The 23228-nt window shown below is 45.6% G+C and overlaps 1 protein-coding gene across 5 annotated transcripts in view; it reads right to left on the reverse strand.

Annotated features, from left to right (window-relative positions):
- Nucleotides 1–22891, reverse strand: part of Dpys (dihydropyrimidinase) — a 103586-nt gene extending 80695 nt beyond the window's left edge. For 2 of the 5 annotated variants that reach the window (XM_085679022.2, XM_048457438.3), the window contains exons 1-4: nucleotides 21861–22245; nucleotides 9914–10072; nucleotides 3939–4118; nucleotides 1997–2186 (exon numbers count right to left, since the gene is read on the reverse strand). In XM_085679022.2, the coding sequence (XP_085535148.2) occupies nucleotides 1997–2186; nucleotides 3939–4118; nucleotides 9914–10072; nucleotides 21861–22124 (793 nt within the window). In that variant the 5' untranslated portion in view covers nucleotides 22125–22245. Of the gene's footprint in view, nucleotides 1–1996; nucleotides 2187–3938; nucleotides 4119–9913; nucleotides 10073–21860; nucleotides 22257–22759 lie in introns of those variants that run through there. The other 3 variants (XM_048457439.3, XM_048457437.3, XM_085679023.2) reach the window with 3 other exon arrangements.
- Between the last annotated feature and the right edge of the window lie 337 nt (nucleotides 22892–23228).

The following is a 23228-nucleotide window of genomic DNA, read 5'->3' on the forward strand; positions in this document are numbered from 1 at the left end:
TTATGTTAGGCACATAACAGAGCATAAAGATGCTCAATCCATAGTCTGTTTAGATGTTACCTAACAGTAAAAAGGGATCTTACACACGTGATTAAGAACCTTGAGGCGAGGAGGTCATTCTAAATGAACGGAGTTGGCTCAGTGTCGTACAAAGACCCTTACAGTGGAGGAGAAAGACAAGAGGCCATCCAGAAAAGGATGGCATGGCAGGCCTGGCTCAGTCCAGCACGGGTGGGAGCCGTAAGCTGAGGAACCTGAGCAGGTTCTACTTCTGGGCAAGGTAAGGAAGGACCGGGCTCCCCAAAAACCGGGGAACTCTGTCCTCTAGAACGGCTGGATAGAGTCCATGTTTTAAGTCACTATGCTTGAAGCAATCTCCTACAGAGGCAGCAGAAAAACCACGTGCCTTCTGCAAATACCAAACAGTCTCTGAAATAGGTGACCACTGTGGTGTTTGTCTGTAAGAGCCGGAGCCTCCACAGACCACCAGTGGAGGATTATTTGAATAAACGCAGAAGCATATCCCAGACCTGCAGTTGAGAATGACGGAAACCCCTCCTCTGGGGGCTAACCTCAAGGACATATTTCTACTGGAAAAACCAGCAAGGGGCAAAGTATGGTGGGCTTTTGTTGTTGTTGTTGTTGTTTTCATGAAGGAAGGAAGAAGAAGAAAAACAAGAAGATATGGATAATTTTACTTTTTAAAGAGGAACTGTCCATTAGGGCCAGAAACAAATGTACAAAAAAAAAAAATGTTCCTTTGGAATATGATGAGGAGCTGGAAGGAAGTAAAATTTCTTTGAACATTTTTTTGTATATAATTTTGAAACTTGGACTAATGTGAAATGATAAGCAGTCCCCACCTTCAAGAAGCAAAAATTGTATTTAAAACTAGTTTAAAATAAAATTAAAATGCCCATCACTTAAGACTGAGAGTTGTCTTTGGTCCCTAGATTTTTATAACCGGCTTCTAACTGAATTTTGTCCATGTACAGAACAAATACACATTGCCAAAAACAACTTCCAGCTTGAACTTTCAAAGTCATGGTCTTGATGGTGGGCATTTCGGCAGATTTTACTGTTCCCTCTAGCCTAACACTGTATCTGGTGGGACCCAGGAAAGCAATTCCACAGAGCTGGCAGCACCACCATCTGGTGGGCAGAAGCGAGAACTGCAGCTTGGGTTTCCCAGGTACTTTCTGCTTTGTTTTGGTGAGGGGCAGGGGAAGGTTTCACCAGCAATCGTGACACACGTGGGTCGTGGGAGGGAAGAAGTCAGGGGCTGTTGGTAGTAAGACTTTGTGAGCTCATTTGGAATTAGCCTCATTCCTAACACATGAGGTGGTGGATTGCGTTTTAAAAGTGAATACGGTTCACAAAATCCTTTCTAATCCTTCTTGCAGCAAGTAGTTTTGACTTATTTTGGTGTCTATTACAAACATACGAGATCCACTCACGGTTTTTAATGTGGTACATGATCCACTCGCTGTCACCCGCTATGGGATTCCTGGTGTTTCTGCCCGTGAGATGTAGGCTTCAGGGAGGCCTAAGGTCACTGAATAAAATGCTCATATATGGCTCTCGCCCATCTTTGTACGTTACTAGCAAACAAATGACTTTTTTTTCTTGACCCAAAGACAGATTTTCTTTCTTTTGCATGACCATATTCAGACTGGACTAGAGAATTGGAGCAACAATCAATTTAGAGTTAAAATATAACCTTCAAAGTAGTAATAATTAAAATGCTTTCGGGGTTACTACTCCAACTGACCCAACATCCAAGGTGCTGTCAGACAAATCGATTCAATTCAAAAACAAGCTTTTGAGCATGAACTCTGCCCTGGCCCCACCAGGTGCTAGCAGGGTGAGCTGGAAGATCGGGAGAGGTGGAAGTCGGTGTGAAATTAGTTTTAAATTAAAATTTATTGTCATGTTTTAAATGGCCTGTGCGTCCTACAGCTCGCTAGCCCGAGGGGTGGGGCTCCACTGACATCACCTTCTCTCCTGGCATCGGCTACCACCTTCGCTGCGGATTTGCTCATCACGTGCACGACGTATAGAGGGCAGTTCGCCGCGCTGGCTATGGTGATGGCCCTCAAAGTGGCCTCTGCTTCCACTGCTTCGGGCCGGCAGAGCTCATGCCCCTCTGGGCCTGTGATTCCCAGTGCCAGCATCTTCTTTGCTCCCTAAAAGGCAATGGAAATGTAAAATGATAGCCGGAAGGATTAGTAATGACAAGAGTTATCATCATCACCATCATCATCATTATTGAAAATTAAAAGTTCTGATAGACTTTTAGAGCTGTCAGCTATAGGTGTGTAGGGTCAGAGTGTACATATGCTGATTGTATATATTATTAGTAGTATCCCTGTGCATTATTTTATCATTAGCCTTAGATTTGAAGAGGTGGGGGAAGGGAATGACTTAGAAGACAGCCCAGTTGGTGAAGTGCTCGCTACACAGCCATGAGACCTGAGTTCAGTCCACAGAACCATGTAGAAAGGCCAGACACGGTGATGGCTGCCACTGTAAAGCTGGGAGGCAGGGGCAGATGGAGCCACGGGACCCACTGCCAGCCAGGCCTCCTTGCCGAGTTCCCAGTCAGTGAGAGCCCCATCTCTAAGATAAAGCAGACTGGCCCCTGAAGAACGACATTTGAGATTGTCCTTTGAACTCTACAATCTGTCTGTCTCTCTGTCTATCCCACCCTTGAAAAAGATGAAGTTTGTTCTCATATTCTGTAAGAAGTACTGTCCAGTCCCATCCATGTTTGAGACTTAACATACTAATTCAGTCAAACAAAATAAAACCACTCAATAGTCTTGCTCAAGTGATTCATTGTGAGTATTGTTTGATTAGTTTTATTTTTCTACTAATCGTAGTCTACTCTGCTCCCAACTCAACCTGTTAATAATATTAGATCCATTATTTCTCCAAAATTTTATTTCTTTCTTTCACAAAAAGGGTTGCAGGTCAAGCTTCAGAAGAATGAAGCCACTTGGCCATGTCACACAGTGAGGAAGTCACATCGTTGAATGTAAACCCTGGCCTGTTTGCGTCTATACCTCACATTCCCTTCTCTCTCTCTCTTTCCGCTGCCTCCTGGCTGCCAAGCTGCAATCTTAACTTACTTTAATGGGAGCTAAGCCTGGGGAAAGAAAAAAAAAATCAGCTGATATAAAGGGTTAGGAACAGCTTCTTAAATCTTGCAGACGGCGTCCCCTTCGGGCATTAGTAATGGAGCCAACAGGAGAAGTAAGTATCTTCCAGACTCCTCCAGAGCACACTTTAATATCCCTTCTCTGGAAAGTGTAAGGCTTTATAGCACCGTCCGCTCACTTCACCAGACCACAGCGACACCCACACGCTAGCATTCGGTACCGGCAGCCCCAGCCTCTGAAAATTCCGACAACAAACCAGAGCCAAGGGACATAAGGGAAGCAGCTCAGCAGTGAAGAGCACTGGCCAAGCTTCCAGAGGACTCGAGTTCAGTTCCCAGCATCCACGTGACAGCTCACAGCCGCTGTAACTTCTGACCTCTCCAGGAATCTGCATGCACAGGGCACACATGAACTCATGTGGGGACACACACACACACACACACACACACACACACGGTAATAAATAGGTAAACCTAGAAGAAAAGGACTCACACTTTTTCCAGCATGTTTTTAAAATTGAATATAGGTAACTGGGAGAATTCTTCACCCGATCATGTAGATCCACTGAATAAAATCAAAGGCAGTGACCAAGAAAACCATGTCAGGTATGTAACATGTAACACAGGAAACAAGCGACTTAGTTTCTGTCTTTCCATGTGCTGAGTCTACCTTCTTAGGGCTGAATGTCCTTGCTTTAAGTTACAGCTTTTCTTTCTTTCTTTCTTTTTTTTTTTTTTAAGTTTCCTGTCTACAGAAGGCTGGAAGGGGGATGCTCACCTCTGCAATCAGGTCTCCATTCTCGGCGTGCACCTGAGCAATCGCTCCGATCTCCTTGCAATGGCAGAAGGCGGCATACATCTGCTCATCTTGCACCATGTACAGGCCTTTGTAGGCCATAAACATCTTGAAGGAGTTAACTCCTTTATCTTGGGCAAGGATTTTCATTTCCTCTTTTACCTAGGCGGACAACAGATACAACAATCTGTAGTGATGTTTGTGATCCACAGATAAAGCTTGCTTGAAGACCAGAGTGCAGAGCTAAGCCACCAGTTAGCCAAAGAGGCCAGGCAGCGGTGCACACACCTTTAATCCCAGCACTCGGGAGACAAGAGGCAGATGGCTCTCTTTGAGTTCAAGGCCACCCTGGGCTCTGCGGGATTGAATCTGTCTAAAAGAGAAACAGAGCTCACACAAATGCGATCAGCACTTGGGATCCCATGTCTTTAATCCCAGCACTAGGGAGGTGGAGGCAGGAGTGATATGGCTGGGCAGAGAGGGGAATATAAGGTGGGAAGAGACAGGAGCTCAGATCCAGTCTGAGGTTTCGTAGAGAGAGCATTTAGTCTGAGGATTTACAGGAACAGGATCACCCCTTTGGTCTGAGGATTCAGTAGAGGTTAGAACTAGTGGCTGGCTGCTCAGCCTCTCTGATCTTTCAGGATTCATCCCTATATCTGACTCTGGGTTTTTATTATTAAGATCAATTAGAATTCGTGCCAAAACAGCACACCCCTCATTAATTTAAAGGATAATCTCAGCAGTCCCTCAAAGATTATATCCAGAAAAGAAATAAGCAACACAAGGGTGACAGCTTCCTTCAGAAAACACGCAATGGAATCCCCAGACTTTCTCCCAGGCCACACCCCCATTTCACCTGATAAACTGCTGCTGGGATGTTCTTAAATCAGGGGACATTAACAGCCTTCCACAAAATGCTTCGTTATTGTGCTTGAATCTAAAATTCTGGGCATCTGTTCTCCAATTTGAGGAGACTATTACAGAAAAAAGAAGGCGAAACCACACGGCAGCAAGGGCGGTAACCGTGGATCTAGACAGCGTCAAAGCTTACTATATGTGGTCAGAGCTGGGGCTCAAATCTAAGAGAAGTAGGTTGAGTTGTCAGAGGAGGGCGGTGGACTGACCCAGGTTTGCTTGAGGAAGCACGAGCTGAGCGTTGTGCTGCAGCGCCCCGACAACACACATGGGAGGAGAGCTCATTACTGACAAGATTCTGGATAGTCATAGCTTGGGGGATCTTCGGGGTTGTCAGATATCAGAGGGAAACTGAGAGCAAAACCACCCAGTAAGAGAGTTTGAAGTCTCAAATTCAAGTCTCAAATTGGATTAAGGCTTTCTGTTATGGAATAATCTTTTTGTACACTGTGAAGATGTATCTTTGACAAGGTGCCTTCTTGTTGGTTTAATAAAAGAGCTGACTGGCTGGTAGCAAGTTAGGAGGTATCAATAGGACAGCAAGACACAGAGAATGCTGGGAAGAAGGAGGGCAGAGTCTTGGGAGTCTCGAGCAGATGCAGAGAGAAGCAAGATGAACATGCCTCACTGAAAGAAAGTACCTCATTAGAGGGTAGAGAATATGGGTTAATTTAAAATGTAAGAGTTAGCTAGTAACAAGCCTGAGCTATCAGCTGAGCATTTATAATTAATATTAAGTCTCTATGGTTATTTGAGAACTGGCTGAAGGGACAGAAAAGTCTGCCTACAACTGTCAAAGGAAAGTTGTTTGATCTTCTATAAGTTAATTCACACACAGACATGTATACATACACATGCACACACATACACACTTACTCACAAACGTGTACACATACATACACATGCATACATGCATACGCACACACATACACACACACACACAACCAAAAGTATAGCAACCATAGGAGGAGTGTTGCTCGTAGCTAATAAAATCTCTTCCCACTTGATGGAGGGGGCAGTCACCAAACCCTGGCATAGAGGTGAGGCTCAGAGAGGCTTATGTGACAAGGTAGCTGTCTGCAGCCAGAAAGAGAAGCCTCACAGGGAGCTAGCTCTTCAAGCGCATTGATACAGGACTTCCTGCCTTCTGGCTTTGAGAAGTAAATTCTGTTACTAAACCAGCCATCCTGTGGTACGCTGTTACGACAGCAGAGCTGACAGACACACATGTCCGTCCACTCCTGCATCCACACCCTGATGCTCAGCGAGATAGACCTCCTCCACGTGTATGTCTGGTTCTTAGAGCATGAGGTGCCTAATGGGTGAAGCGATGGCGGTCCAGTGCACAGAGGAGTGCCTGGCTCCAGTCATCTAGTATTTAAAAAAAATGGACAGCTTTGTTAAAAGTTAAGAGTCTAGCAAGAGCCTTTCTTTGGGACAATAATGAATATTTAAAAATCGCTTGTTAAACAATCCTTACAACTATATATATTCATAAAATAACAGAAAAAGAGAACACTCCCCGACTCTGAAAGAGAAACCTTACTAACTGAGGTGGAAAATGTCATCAACAATTCATGAATTAAGTACCTAGACACAGAAGGTTAACTTTCAGACAAAGCTGCAGGGTATGGTGGTGCACACCTTTAATGCTAGCACTTGGGAGGCAGAGGGAGGCAGAGCTATATGAACTCCAGGCCAGCCTTGTCTATGTGAGTTCTAGGACAGTCAGGTCTATGAAGAGAGACCCTGTTTCAAAGAAACAAAAAACAAACAATAAAAAAGCACCAAGCTGGGCATGTCGGCAGACTGCAATCTCAGTTCTCAGAGGTGTAAGCAGGAGGACAAGGCCAGCATGTGACCACATAGTGAGTCCCTCTCCATGTTAAACATGCAGGTACTCTTGCCCACTATTACAAACGGACTTCTCTGACTCAGACAGATAGGTAAGAGAGTTCAGCCATCACCATAGAAGCTGCAGCAAATGGGAACAAATACAGAGACCCAGAGCCAGACTCTCCACAGAGTGAGACACCTTGGAAAAGTCAGCCCTAAATGGGCTATCTCTTCAGATGCCTCCCGTCAGAGCTCAGAGAACCCAGAAGAAGAGATGTAAAGAATGTAAGAGCCAGAGGGGGTGGGGAAAGAAAGCAAAGCCCACGTGAACTCATAGAGACGGAGGCAGCATGCACAGGCCTGCATGGGTCTGCACCAGGTCCTCTGTGTATATAGTATGGCGTCCAGATTGATGTGGGATTCCCCTCTGTATGCTGTGAATACCATTGGTTAATAAAGGAATTGTCTTGGGCCTGTGCAGAATAGTGGCAGGCGGGGAAAACTAAACTGAATGCTGGGAGAAAGAAGAAAGAAAGAAGAAAGAGTCAGGAGAAGCCATGGGGCCCCCCGCCAGAGACAGACATGCTGAAACTTTGCTGGTAAGCCACAGCCATGTGGTGATACACAGATTAATGGAGATGGGTTAGTTTAGGACATAGAGTTAGCCAGAAATATGCTTAAACTATTGGCCAAACAGTATTGCAAATAATATAGTTTCTGTATGATTATTTCAGGGCTGAACAGCCGGGAACAAACAAGCAGCCTCCTACAATACCAGGTTAGTGTTTTTTATGGATTCCTGAGAGTGCAAACGAGAGGGTCTCTGATTCATGTGCCTTCTCTTGGGCTCTTTTCCTTCTTTTGGTTTGTCTTCTCTAACTTCAGTGGGATAATTTTTATTTTTTTATTTTATCCTATTTTATTTCCTTGTATTTTATTATTACCTCATAGAGACCCTGCTTTTTTTCTAATGAGAAAGAAAGAGCTGCAAGATCAGATGGGAATAGAGTTGGGAAGGAATTGGGAGGAGTGGAGGGATGGGAAACAGTGAACAGAATATATTATGTGGGGGCTAAAACTATTTTCAATAAAATGGGGAGAAAGACTATGAAGAACCCTCATAAAAAGGGAAAAAGTCTTAGAAAATTGTCTTGTGTGTTTCCCAACCTTAATGCAAAAGTCCTAACCCTCCTTTAGAAGTAGGCTCAGCACAGGTGTGGTTAGCTACTATGATGTCAGTGATGTACATTCTAATCCCCCACAACAGGGAGCCTTGAGAAAGATGGCCTGAAATAAAAGCTTGTACAAGGAGTTGGAAGCAAAAATCAGAATGCTCCTTCTTCAAGGCAAGGGCCACACAAGATTACCACAGAGAGTTAGAAGCTTCTAGAAAAGCATGGGACAGAGCTGTTTGCCCTCAGGACAAACCAATCACAAGACACCTTGGCCTTCTAACCTTCAAGACTGGGAGAGAATACACTCGTACTGTTCTTGGCCATAGGAACACAACAGAACCTGTGTTGGGGGGATATCTCCACTTGTTAAAGTATGAAAAGGACTGGTCAAAGCCACTATCATTGCCTGTGCTTCTTACAAAATAAGAGAGGGAGGAAAGGAGAAGAAAAAGAAGAAAAGAAAGAAAAGGGAGGGAGAGAAGGAAGGTGAGGAAGGAAGGAAGGAAGGAAGGAAGGAAGGAAGGAAGGAAGGAAGGAAGGAAGGAAGGAAGGGCTTGCCTTTGAAGGTATAAAGTAGGTCCAGCTCAGGGCTTAGAATCCTGTCTGTGGAGAGAAATCAGCTCGAGCTGCGGACTATGACCCTCGATGTTTGCTGGGTTCCTCGTTACAGACTTGTTACTTGTTTTATATTCACTCGGTGTCCGAAACAAGCTTTGAAAAGGTTGATGAATGAACTACTCACACAGCGTCACCATGATTCACGCCCCACCGCCTTAAAACTTCTGAATGAAACCCAATATGAAGAAACAAATTAGGGTTTAAATCTCAAGGAAAATTTCTTCCAAGGCACACACACAAATTTTCAGTAGGAAACCAGTGTATTTTAATGGCTCTCAAAGTAATCTTGTCTATCTGGCTCTTATCATTTTCATAGCTTAAATAATTACCGGGCATGGAAATGTGTTTTGAGGTCTGCAATAAATGGTTCTCAGGTGACAGAAGAGACCCAACTTAACATCAGTGCAGCCATGACAGGCTGCCAACTAACAATGCTGAGACTAGACCTCACCATCAAAATAACCAGGAAAAGTCATGGATTGTACCCTGTGGGGAACCAATCAGAATTGAGACAAACAAGTACCAGCTGCCTCAGAACATTGAGACTAGCTTCCCTAACTTGTATATAGGTTGCCAATTTCCTGACAGCAACGCCAGTACCAGTCCCTGTTTGACAAGATTTCTGTCACCTCACTCCTGCCCAATCAGGAGCACAACCCCCGTCTGAATCCAGAATTCTCTTACCCGCCATCCTTTGCTCCTTCAAAACCCTGCCACGGCTGAGCCCAATGCTCTCCCTGATCCAGCCGCTGTGAGAGAATGGATGGGTGAGAGCCCAGGCCTAAGCTTACACTTGCTTTGGCATATGAGCTGGAACTCCTGGTGGTCTCTGGGGGACTCACAGTGACAACAACCAGTGGTACTGTGGGAGAGCCAAGTCACCCCTAGACTCAACTGGGAGGGGCCTTGGAAAACATCCCAGCTTGGCTTCTCCTGTCAGGGGTAGGAATGGAGGCCTCTAATTTGAAGAAATTCTAAACTTAAAACTTCTTTGATGTTTTCTCATACATTAAAATTTTCTAATACATTTTTGTTTTCTTAAGATTCTAGGCATGTTGATGTTGAGACTAAGAGGAATAGGTACCGTGGAGAGTAGAGGAAACCTCGGCAATTCCTGTATTAAACACAGGATGTTTCTGTGAGCAAGCAGGCTGGAGTCTCATTGTGTGCTTTACGTGATGATGTCTTTACACTCTAATGTTGAGACTGCAATCTTTCACAGTACTCACAATTCAACAGATTCAGAAGAAAATGCAACAAGAACTCACCCCGCCAGTTCCCCCAACCCCTCACCAGGCAGGGACATCACCGGGGTTTGGGTCTGCTGTTGGACATCGCCAGTTCCTTGCTCTCATGCAGAGCCAAGGACAAGGGGACCAAACAGAACACACTGGAAGCCAGCTGCCTCACCTTGTCACTCCACCACGTCACCGCCACGTGCAGGCTATAGTCACAGCAGACATTGGGGTCTGCCCAGCTGCGCCAGGTCTCAAAGGCTTCGAGGAGGGAGCTGCCTTTCTGAGGGATGGCGAAGTCGAGGATCATGGTGGTACCTCCAGCCAAGGCAGCCTGCAATCACAAGAGGGTTCTGGTCAATTATGGCGAAATTGAGGATCATGGTGGCACCTCCAGCCAAGGCAGCCTGCAATCACAAGAGGGTTCTGGTCAATTATGGCGAAGTCGAGGATCATGGTGGCACCTCCAGCCAAGGCAGCCTACAATCACAAGAGGGTTCTGGTCAGTTAGTCGTCCGTTGCTCTGAGAAAACAGCACATCTGCAAGCCTCTGGGCTAATCTGATGGGTCGAGGAAATGCCAAAGATGCTGCCTTTTAAACTACCTGAAAGCCTGAATAGATCCCCCAGAAACTAAAAGAGAAAGTCTTAAAATACCTGGAACTGCTTCTGAAAAAGAAGTCAGGACTGTGAAGGAAAACTGAAATGGGCGGGCGTGCTGACTCATACCTGCAATCCTAATTCCTCTGCAACTGAAGCAAAAGGGTTGCAGTGAGTGAGTGTCTAGCCTGGGCTACAGAGTGAGATCCTTTCTCAGAAAACAACTAAGCAGAAATCCTCAGGTGGGAAAAGTGGAAAATGTATAAGCAATTAACAAAGACAAAAACTACACCTGCTACTGTAAAATCCCATTTTCTTGGGATCCATTTTAGAGAATCACATCTCCAGCAGCCCTGTGAGCCACAACATCGCTGGCCGTCCTGTGATCCACTCAAAGAACCCTGGAAAACTTGCAAGGCTAAAGCCTCTGCACCCTGAAACTGCTGTGGACCCTTTCATCTTTCTTTGATTGACATCTGTGGTGGCTACCTGCTCCGGCTTTAGCTTGGAACCTTTTCATCTTCAACGGTCACTATTTTAGTAGGTTCCGAGTTGGTCTTTCTCTAGTTCTGTCTTAAATACCCACCCACACACCCAGCCACAGGCTGGAAGGGGCACTTCCAACCACAGATGAGACACTTGGCTCAAAAGGTTAAGGAAGTTGGGGCGGAGCAACAAAGCTGCCGTTAAACAAGGGGAACACCCTCTGGTTTTGGTAACACGGTAGAGCAACCAAGGGGTTTCCACTGCCCAGTAGAGTGGACATCATGAACAACTGTGCTGTGTGCCTTGTGATAGCTAGGAGAGAAGGTTTGGAACATCCTCACCACAAAGAGACGCTATTTGAGGCAATGGATATGGTAACTACCCCGTTTTGATCACTACACAACGTTTACAACAGGCAACACACCGCACTCCTTAAGTACATGGTTATTCTCTGCCAGCTGAAAATTTCAGAAAGCTAATGTTCTTGCTGCCTCTGGAACAAAGTTTAATCTTCATAAACTTGGTCCCTGAGTCCCTGCATCCTGCCTCAACCCCCGATAGACCTGGCGGCCTATTAGGCTACATTACAAGTAATTTAAAAACTATTACAAAAACAAATGCCTTTGACTCATTATTTAAATAGATTTAATTTAAACAAAAATCACAAGGTGGTTAATGTGTTTTTAATTGCTGTACTCAAACAACGTAGGTGTGGAAAACAAACATTATCATAGAAGAATGGTGGCCCCATAGTTTAGAGCAGGGACTCTGGGGGTTCCCTGGCTCTACAGCACAGCACTCAGATTCTATGCCTAGCTGGCTCTCTTGAGCGGTTTCTTCTGTATCCTTTGATTGTTTATCGGAGAAGCGAGGGCAATGCCTGCATCCAAGCCCTCAGCTAGGGAGGGGGATCCGGCTAGGGCACGGCGTATAAAGTGCTTAGTGCAGTTGCCTTCTGAGAACCGCTCTCTAGCTCGCCAGAAGCCCTTGCATCATTGGTTTATAATTAGGAATTGCTCCGTGTTTCTAACACACACCGCAGCTCACTTGCTGAGATCCAAGAGGGACAGTGGCTCTCCAACCTCACTCCTGCCCCTTTCCCACACCACAGTCCAGGCGCAGCCAGGGCTCTCACAGCTGGGACTGTCAGCTCGGCTCTCCCTCTCACTCAGTTTATGGAATATTTTTGTTCTCCTTCAGTCGCTTGGCGCGGTTCCACTTCGTTCTACTTTTAACCGCCTTACTTTTTTATGTAAGATTCTACCCTTTGTTACCACCTTTAAATAACAGTGTCCTTATTCATGCAGAAAACACATATTTGCATTTCCTAAGAAATTCCTCTTGGTACAAAGGCAAGACTTGGGAAAAAATTCAGGTTTTGTATTTTTATTTGAATAGAGATTAATCTTGTCACCTTCTTCCTTTTTCAAGTGACTTTCCAATACAATAAAGTGTCCCTCAAGGACGGGGGGAATTTTTTCTAGTAGGAAATAGTTAGAGTGTTAGAAAAAAATGTTTCTAAGTCTACAGATATAGAGAAACCCACCACACGTGAGATGCTCAGAAATCAGACACAGTGGTCCCTCAGGAAGCGGGGAACTGGTGCCATCACTCCTAGTGGATTAAAAAATGGTGCATGCTCAATTCCTTTATCTGCAATGGCATAGTAACGGCACAAGCTACAGGCACACCCTGCTCTGTATACACCTAGACTGTTCACGTTACCTCAAACAGTGCAAATGCTTTGTAAATAACTGTTTTTTCTGTGTTGTCTCAGCGCATGTTTGCTATGAATCAGTCAAAAATTATCGTCAGGGTGTACAACCCAGGCTACAGATGGTGAGAAGATAGAATGCTGCAGACACTTCAGGGATTCTGAAGTTAAGCATAGCGAGTGTGACCCAGCAAGCTTACTCTTCAGTGTACACACACACGGTCCGTAGAAACATGGCTACCCCAAGCCCAGGACACAAAGATTCAAGCCAGTATTTACTACTGTAGCCAACAGTAGAAACTTCCCCAGTACCCAGTGGTTGATGAATAGATAAACAATGGGCCGGGATTTGGCCTTAGAAAGGGGTGGCATAGGGACCCCTGCCATAACACAGAAGGACTCTAAAATTCATGATGCCAGATGGAAGGAGCCAGTCACGAAAGAGCACACATTGCACAATTTGTGGAATATGTTCCAGAGAGAAAAGTCCACGGGGACAGACAAGGGCAAGGAGGCTGACTAGGGCTGAAGATGCAGGAGGAGGATGGGCCAGAGATTCAGTTTGGCAGGCGGAGGGACAGAGGGCCATAGGAATGCTCTAAAACAGACTGGTGATGTCGCTACCATTCTGTCAATATTCCAGAAACTATGGAATCGCACAGTTAAACCAGCTGGGTTGCGCTGCATTTGAATTATTTACGATAAAAATGTTATTAAAAAGACGCCATCACACACAGTCTTTACATGGAATGGAGGAAGCTGAAAGGGCCATGCAAAAAAAAAAAACATGAGTTCTTTCCTCTCCCCAGGGTGTGCATAGCCTACAGCAGTGGTTCTCAGCCAGCCTAACAATGTGACCCTTTAATACAGTTCCTCATCGTGTGGTGACCTCCAACCAAAAAATTATTTTCATTGCTACTTCATAACTATAATTTTGCTACTGTTATGAATCATGAAGCAAATATTTCTGGAGATAGAGGGTTTCCAAAGGGGTCACAACTCACAGGTTGAGAACTGCTGGTCTAGAGGGAGAAACAGATAACTGTAAGACAGTATCCGGGAAAACAGACGGCGGGTCCATTCCTAACACCAACAGACTGTGAAAAATACTAATTGTGGGGAAACTTTACACAGTTGCCTGTAAGAGTTACAGAAAAGGTTCCGGGGAATTCAGAGAGAAAGATTCAAATCAGGGATCTGAGCGAGTTTGAATTTAAGAGTAGGACCTACATATGGAAGCTGTCAACCACCATGATGGTATCTAACACACAGCACATGCTTGCCTGTGCTCAGAAATCACTAATTTGGAGTAGGCACCTTTCAATTGTCTCTCCAGCTTCAGTATTGCTGACCTCATGACGGAGCAGAGGAGACTGAGCAGAGAACGGTAGTAAGAATACTTGGCAGAAGAAGGGTAGACATGTTTCCGGCACAAACGTGTACTGGGCTTGGGGTAGGCATGCTTTCATGTGCTCCATGTTCCTGGGGACAGCAAATGCTGAGAAGGGAGACTCTGAGGAGGAGAGCCGGAAATTCAGCAGGCTGCGGGAAAGGACAGAATCAGGCCATCCAGGACCAGATAAAATGGCAGTGTCCAGGGGAGAAAGACAGGACAATGGTTGCATATAGGGTGAACAGGAGCCCGAATGGGACTTGAAACCATCATTTCTGTTGTCGTTACTCCTGGTTGACAGCCCTTTTACCAGTCAGTCAGCCAGCAAAATGCTTTAACCTTTCCTAATCTTGGCTCATAAATAAATTCTCCCAGCTCCTAATTTCTTTGGCTTGTGCCCTTGAAAGCCTTCTAATTTATCTAAATCCCCATTTGGGGGACAAAAGAGCCTATCACGTCTCTAGTGTAAATACAATAGAACTTACCTAGAGATCAACTATCCCACAGTGGATCATAATGTCATATAACACAAGTTCTTATTGAAGAATATATCAGGTCGTAAGCCAATACTGAAAATTTCCAAAGCATATTCTTCTATTTTATGGTGTCACCCATTTTTTGTGTCTTAAACTCATCCTGAAAAGTGTGACTCTGCTTCACTAAAATCCACCACAGGACCTAGACAAAACCAAAAGAAACCTCATAGTCCAGCTGGGCTGAACTGGTAGCTTTCTTATAGTCTTAAAATGTATGCAAACAGATTTTATAATCTCAGCTTAAGTTCCAATTCCATAAGTATGTCTGAGTTTTGAAGGTGCCCTGCATCTGCTTGCCTTCCTAACGCCACAAGTTCAAACTATTGAGGACATTATTTATCCAACTTTCCACTAGACAGTTACGTGTCTCACTCGAGATCTGCCATTCTGCTTCCCTAAATTTTTAATCCAGTTCAAATACCCACTCCAAGGCCATGCTGATCAGTTCCAGGAGTCTTTCCACCTTGTACATTGCCACCGTCCCTGCCCTGTGTCCCCCTTTTCTTAGCCTAACTAGGTAAGCTAGTGCAGAAAGGAGAAGGAGGAAAGAGCAGTGTGTGGGCTGTGAGTGGTTTGATTTCTTTACCCTGGGGGTGCTCGGGTGACAATCCACACTCAACTGGAATTAGGGGGTCTCCCTGCCATACACCTGCCCCTGAGACTGGGGTTGCCAGTCTTTCCTTGTCTTTGCTCTCCTCTTACGATGAAGAAAGAGAAATTGTTACATGACCCCCAAGGTCTTGGTGGGTCTCACGTCGTACCTGTTTCCCCGGCTTCCTACAGTCATCTCCAAACCTACGCACGCCTCCACCAGCACTATCTGTCCTCTGAGACTCAGTCCTTTCCACCCCAGAGAGGGATGCTGTTCCTTCTCTTCCCTCCCCCACCTCTTCTCTACCTTACCCACTGATTTCTTCTTAACCTTGGTCACAGTCTAGAGTCCTCCCGGAAAGTTTGACCCCGTCCTTGAGATTTATTGATGCTGCTTCGTTTCTGCACACCCTGTGCCCATTACAGTGTTTAAAGGAGGAGGAAGGGAGGGGCCGAGCTGCTCAAAAATTTTGAGCCGGGAGAATGATGGTTGTCTTTCCCATTCACAAGTTGGAACCTATGCATGATGCAAGTTAGCAGGAAATTCTGTTTCCCAAAATTTTGGCTGTCCCTGGTCCTTATAGACTTTCTCTTGTTGTATCAGTAGGTTCTATGAAAGCTGCCAAGGGAGAAGAGCAATTGATAGTTCCACTCAGGTGTTAACAAATGACCCTCCACCATGAGAATGGCTTGCGGGCAAGATGGTGCCATAGTAGTACTTTAATCTTGGGGTAACCAACTACTGGTTAATTGGACTTAAGACCTACTCAACAGAAAGGAATTCATGCTTCATACTGTAAACCAAGCCAACTATCTACTCATGGCTGGAGAAATCATAGTCCCCAGAGAAGAAGCTACTGCTGCCGTTTTCCCAAACCAATATAATTTTTAAATATATCTAAAGAAATTGTCATTATTAGTTGGCAGTTGGGTATCCAAAAATGCCACTGTTTAAAATTATTTTGAGTCAAAGACATGTGAGGTCAGGTATTTTCTGTGCGCTCACCTCTGCCATCAAGTAGAGCCATGCCCAAGAATCCAATTATAAATACCCTCCTACTCAAAGAGTTTTGCATTCAGGGATGGGTGACTCATTACCATGGTCTAGAAACCCAAACAGACGTCATGGCAAAGCTGCCCTTACCCCCATCTGCTTCCTTATGGTCCATTTCTCTTTCCTAAAACGTCTTTGTCTTCCCACACATGTATCCCACCTCCCCAAGCATCCTTATGAGGAAGTGATTTGTATTCTTGTCTATGCTTCTTTTTCCGCTCCTTCTCTTCAGATGGTGCACAAGCCCCGAGTTCTAAGCAATCGCTGGAAACACGTTTCTCATGAATCCCCACCTAAATGCATGAATTTTCTTTAAAAAAAAAAAATCAGTCTTCTCTGACAAAACTACCTTTTGCCATTCTAATTCTCATGTTCCCAATTACAAGCCAGGACGGTGAAAGAGGGCTTCCTGACAGAACTCTGGAGACCTTGGTTTGCCGAACATGAGAACACGTCAGTCAGGCAAGCGAAGGCCTGGAAATGAAACATACGGAGTGTCCTGGTCTGAACGGTGAAGGGAGGCCAGTTCTGGGCTTAGACGACTCCTCACACCCAGCCTCCCCCAGTCAGACAAAGCCCTGCTTAACGTCAGCTTTCCAAGTTTATTTTTGAGATCTTATTTCTCCTCCTTTGGAGCAGTCCAAAAACTAACTTTATGATCATTAAATAGGCAATTTTTTAAAAAGCACAAAATTACAAATGCTCAGAACTGGAACGACAAAACATTAATAGAACACACTCATTCAAAGCTTAGCCTGTCTAGTAATTAAAGAAACAAAGTAATTTTAAAATTAGGAAGTTTTTTCTTCGTTAAGCTGGCGTAGCTTTCTGTTTAAAGCCAGTCTGTGTCCATGCTCAGGTTGCGAAGTGGGGGCTATAAAGAAGCGCAAACTATGAATATTCTGAGAGTATCAAGCTCCTTTAAGATGTGTCTAACATTCATTTATCCTGGCAAAATATTCTGGGAATGACTTCCCAGGCAACTAGCAAGCATCCAAACAAAGACTGGCCTATCTGGCTAGTTGTTACATACTAGCAAACAACAATAAGACAACAATGAAACCCTAAGACCACACCATGGAGAAGAAGAGAGTGTAGCTGTCAATCCTATCAATCACAGGAGAAGCAGAAACAAGAGCTTGGAAGGTGGATACATTTGGTTTGCAATGCCTGACTTTGGGGCATTTCTGGGATTTCTGAAGATTGGTAGAAATACATCTTGATACCCAAGAATTACAGAGGTTGAACAGGAAAAATTGAAACCGTCTGAACAAGAACGATGGGCCACAAGGTTGTATACCCCTGTGACATTTAACGACATAGAGAAGCATTTAATGAACACCACTAACTCTGCAAAGTCCATGGAATAAACACGTGTTTGTATAACTCCCTGCAGAGAGAAGTCCCAGTGGATAGACAGAAAAATCTTAAGACTATAGGTCACTTAAATTCTATTTTTCTTTATTCTATTGCATGTTTTTATTTTTAAATGCAGTTTATTATAATAGCAGACATTGAGCGTCTATAAAATCTCCAGCAACTTGCCAAGAGCTAGATGACAAGAATATATTGGTTTAAAGAAGACTTTTAACAGCTTTTATTAACTGACTTATTTACCCAGAGAATGCTCACAAAGCCAAGGCAGGAAGTGATGTGCTGGAGGCCACTGGGTCAGTCACCCAGCTCTTTAGCAAAGTCGAATTCTGGCAAGCAATAGAAAAGGGGACCTCAAGGTTTCTTCTGCAGGTGGGAAAGCTCTATAAATCCAGCTGTGAAAATGCTTACTCCTACCCCTCAGACGTGATCATCCTCGGGGCGTTTCACCAAGACTCTCCAAAGCAAAGCAGAGCTGTCTGTCCTTTAAAGAAAAAGAAAGGAAGAAAAGAAAAAGAAAGCAACAGAAGAAAACAGACGAGAAGAAAAAGAAAAATGCATGCTGGGATGTTCCCCCAGCTTTTAGGAGTATGGGTCCACTGCCTGCTACTCAGTCTCTTTGCTTTTGAAGGCACGTCCATCCGCCCACCCCGGGCCTTTGTCTCGTCATAAATACATATATTCAAACACTTGCAGAGTGTAGTTAAGAGCCAAAATGTAATTCCTGCAGGTTTATTGAATTCACAATATCTACCGAATTTGAAAATCACATTGTTCTCTGTAGCCACTGGATTCTCGGAAGATCACTCTGCATCTGGGGCCAAGCCACAACGAGATGAAGAGGATTCCCTCACAGCAGAAGGCCGCCGGTTCCATTAGTTACCCCAGGCAGAAAGCTTTCACCTGTAATTAAGTAAATCCATTACAGGGCTTTAACCAATGCCTGACAGGAATTAGAGTTACAAAGCACCTAACCTTTAGTTGGCCTATATTTCACTCTTTAAATCGGGGGCCCATCACAATCACGCGACCAATAATAAAAGGACACCACAAGCAGTGCCCTTCGACTTGTCAGATGTTAGAATTGATCATCCTGGGGCTGCAGAAAGCAAGTAGCTCTGCTTCTACCTTTTGGGTCCAGCTCCTGAAAGCATACTAGATCATATTCGCTTTATGGCTTTCCATGTACAAAGCACTTCTTTCTACGCTCTCGAAGGTGGTGTGGCTATAAATACGTATTTGGATGCCCTAGGGATCTAATACCTGTGGTTTGCGTATTCATTCTGAGAACTGTAACTGCCGCCGGCACTGGCAAGGTAAAGAGCAGGGCTGCCGTAGCGCCTCAGGATGTTTGCAGCTCACCTTCACACAGAAGCCGCACGGCTCGCTCCTCCGTCATTGGCCGCTCTGAGAGATCAGAATGTGGGCTGCTTCCCCAAAAGCACAGGGCCTTAGAGGGCAGAGCTCTAGGGATGGAGTTAAGCTGAGCTGGCTATCCAAAAGCCTTTAACTCGGACATTTCTGAGGGGTGCCACCTTGGCAGCTAACTGGTTTCAATTCTTTCTTCAGTTGTTAAAAAACGTAGGTAATGACACCTATGACTATAAAGGATAATGGATAATTTAGCCCAGTTGGTATACAGTGTGATCTGTGTAGGAGAAATGGCAGTTAACAGCATTAAAATTGTGTTTCTCTAGGCACTGAAATATGTAATACATTCATTGCCTACAAAAGGTCTCTTGGTCCCTAATTTCACACACAAAGGGCTCATCAACACCACCTTGAGAGCTGTTAAGTCTAGGAGGGAAGACAAAAGGACCTCATGGCGTCTCTTCCCAGAGCTCAGGCCCATGCCAAAGTGCTTGTATGGGTCTGGCCCTTCCTCATCGGGTTCCCTTATGAGGCCCTGTCTCTTCCTGGGCCTTTCCAAACTCTCATCCTGGAATTCAGCAACCATTTTTAAGGTTAACATTCAGATCCTTTGGGAGTACGCTCTGGTATTTAGCAGACATTGTGTGTTTACAAAACCTTTGACCTTACTCTCCCTACTCACATCAATTTCTGCTTGACATACTCGGCTCATTAAGAAATAGGTTTTGTTTAACACGTGACAGTCTTTAAATGGAGCAATAGCTAAAGAGTCAGCTGGTGGCTAAGTCCCTTCCCATGCTGGCAGCAGTCTATCACATGCTGCAAGGAGACACCTTCTCAGTGAGGAAGTATAAGTCTCTCTGTGCCATGAGATTCTAGACTGCCCATGGAATGGGTAGAAGACAAAGAACCAGTTGCCTGGACCTTAGGACACATTCAGCGGATCCCTAAGAAAGGGAAGACATGTCCCTTGTCCTCAGTGTTCCAAGCTCCTCTGTGTAGCTGCTTTGTCTGGATTCCTGATCAGAAATAAAGGAAGGAAAGTCACTGCTCAGCCTTCCAGGGGGATGCTGAAGTGAGTCTGGCAAGTGGTAGACAGGACAGTTGCTCCCCGCTCTGCAAATGGGGGCTCTCAAAGTCAGACCTGAGATTAGCGACTTGCTGCCAATGATGAGTCTGAGATCACAGAAAAAGTTAACAGTGTAACGACAGTAGCTGGTCACACGGCTTCACGTGCGGGTTTACATGCTCCCAGTCACACACACACACACACACACACACACACCAAAATGGTGTCAAGCATCCACGGTGTACAAAATTAAAAAGCATAAGGAAATAGACCAAAACATGGGTGGGTGTTGAGAAGGTGCTTGGAGATGCTTTTCTTCTTTCTACTTATCTGTTATTTCTCTACTTATCTATAACCATGAATTGTTCCAATAGCTGGCAGATTCATCCCAAATATAAAAAATGAGTTCATGACATTTTATAAAAAGGGAAATAGAGATAGTCATAATACAGAACTCTTATTTTGAAAGGAAATAACAGCTCATCCAGCAAAAAAGATATTTCTTATCACGTTGATATCATTGGTAATGAGTAACTAAGAAGATGAGTTCCAAAGATTGTGTTAGGCAGACCGCCCCCAACCCTTCTCTCTGGGTCAAATATGCCTGCTTTTCTCCCTTCTGTAACCTGTTCTGGGCAGTCATGGAGGACTGGGGATGTTGGTGGGGGCGGGGGTGAGGAGGGTAAAGGGTTCACAGACCAGGCTAGTAACTGAAATAAACAACTTGTGGGCTTCTCTGAGAGAGAGCCTGTCGTTCTGTACCAGGTCTCTGTGACTGGATACACTAAGACACAGGAATTCAATGGAGAACCTCGGCCTTGAGGAAATCGGTGTGATCTTCACTTTGGAAGAAGCCAGTTCTCTCAAGGCATCTTAGAGGCAAGACTTGAAAATGGTACGGGTTTGACCTCTTCAGCCTGGGTGCTGAGGAACGCCATTTTCTTCTCCTGTAAAGCTACCTTGCCAACCCCGTGCTGGCTTCAGAAGCTCGGAGGAAACCTTTAGGAACCATTTCATTGGTTTGAGCGTGTGGATTTTCCCCCAGAGACCCCAAGCCTTCCTCTCCTGGGATCCAGATTTGACCACTTCCTGAACATCACTAAGGGCGGGTACTCAAGCGTCAAGAATCCACATTAGCTGTTGCTTGGAGCAAGTGGGTGGGAGAAGTGGGTAGGGAGGTCACCCTGGTGTGAGTGAAGGGTGGGGGCGCGCTACCAGAATGCTTGTCTTCAAATCCTGGTCAGGGTTGGAAGCTATAGGCTTCCAACTCACCCCAACTTCTCCAGTCACAAAAGTAATGGCTAGGTCAGTGGTTCTCAACCTGGGGGTCACGATTCCTTTGGGGGTCCGACGACCCTTTCATAGAGGTCACATATCAGATATCATGCATATCAGATATTGGCATTACGATTCATAACAGTAACAAAATTACAGTTACGAAGCAGCAACAAAAATAATTTTATGGTCGGGGTCAGCACAACATGAGGAACTGTATTAGAGGGTTGCAACATCAGGGAGATCGAGAACCATTGTGCTAAGTGAAAGGAATTTTCACTTGTTCGCGGCTGGAGTGGAGAACTGGGAGAAGAAGTTGGTTAGAGCCTATTTGAAAAGCAAGCATATAGAAGGAGAAGCTTTGGAAACCTCCATGGACTATCACGAGGAAGAGGAATGTCAGACACCAGGAAATGGCGCCTAGAGGAAGGAGAGAAGAGGAAGAAACAGTTTCTGGAGTGCCAGGTCACCCAACAGGAGTAGAGGAGCCGTATGCTGGGCTTGGCACCCTCCAGCAGCATCTTCACCCCAGATGGGCGTCCTCTTGGCGACCCTGGCTAGCTCAGGTGTCTCACCTCCACTCCAGTCCCTAGCACTACGCAGGAGCGAGAGAGGTGGGGTCGCCACAGACCCCAGATTATAGGCCTGCGAGTTGGGTACCTTGGTGCCCCGGTAGAAGTCGTCGACTGACTGGGTGCCCATGAACGGGAACTGCATGTGCGTGTGTGTGTCGATGCCTCCGGGCAGGACCAATTTGCCCGCCGCGTCCAGGATGCGCAGCCCCCGGGGCGCGTCCCCGGGAGGCAGCAGGTCCCGTCCCAGCGCCCGCACCACGCCGTCCTCCACTAGCACGTCGGCCACCTGTGAGCAGTCATCACTGACCACGCGACCCCCGCGGATGAGAAGTCGTCCCTGCGGTGCCATGGCCAGGGGTGCTGGCGATCTAGCCGCCCGGAGGAGAGACCTTTGAGGTCTTCGTGAACTGTGCCCAAACTCCCGCTGGGCTGAAGGCCCGCAGATCTCCAGCAGCAGCTGAGCTGCTAGGGTTGAAGTGCTGGACACAGGTGTTGCTCCACCCCAGGGGAGGGCTGGCCTGCCACAGGCCTGGACAAGGTCATGAGCTTAACCCCAGGCTTGCTGTTGCACCGAGTCTGGGTGCCCACTGAGTTTATGCGTCAATAGAGGGGAGAAGTCTTGGAATTTGAAGACTGCAGGGGTTTGCCTTCCTAGGAAAGGTACTTTAGTGAAAGAAAGAAATCGACTTGGTTCCTTGGTGTGAGCACTGTCCACATCAAAACGTCGAAGAAGTCCGCATAGTTTACCAGCAGCAATAACTCTTAGAACAGACACACGTGACCTGGCTCCTGCTTCACAAATTAAGGCAAAACACTGCAGAGTCAGTGATTGGAGGCTGTGCTGGGATTCTGGTCTCCAGATGGATGGATAAGCAAAGGAGAGGCTGGGGCTGAGCGGAGGCGGACTCCAAGCAGGGAGGGAGCAAGGGGCTGCCAGAGGGCAGGCCTGAGAGAACTGGCCAAGGCAGGAAGGAGGTAATCTACCTGAGAGACGGATCCCAGGTGTGCCTGTGTCAAATTTCCGAAGCATCAGCGTATCCAGGACTCAAAATCATTAAAAACCATTTGGCTGTCAAGCCAGGGGGCAAAACCCCAGCACAAGCTCAGAAAGCTTATGTAATTATTGTCAAGAGACCTTTGTGTGCCGGTGAAGGAGGGTAATTATAAACACAAAGAAACTCCTCCCAGCTGGGCAAGTCAATACTCCCCCCCCCCCCAGAGTGAAACTGGAGGTCCTTGCCCTTGTGACAGTTGTTCTCGCCAAAACTGTCCAGATGAAGGATTTCAAAGTCTCTTTGTCCGGGACACTTTATATCCAAACACAACACAAAATGAACTTCCCACATTTAATTACTGCAACTTTTTTTTTTTTAAATCAGAGGTGGGGCTTGTGGAGTAGCTCAGAGCCAGGAGGAAATGGCTCCTTGAGATTCTCAGACAACAACAGAGGAGA

Source organism: Myodes glareolus, chromosome 19 (genome assembly GCF_982192425.1).
Source record: "Myodes glareolus chromosome 19, mMyoGla1.1, whole genome shotgun sequence".
Lineage (NCBI taxonomy): Eukaryota > Metazoa > Chordata > Mammalia > Rodentia > Cricetidae > Myodes > Myodes glareolus.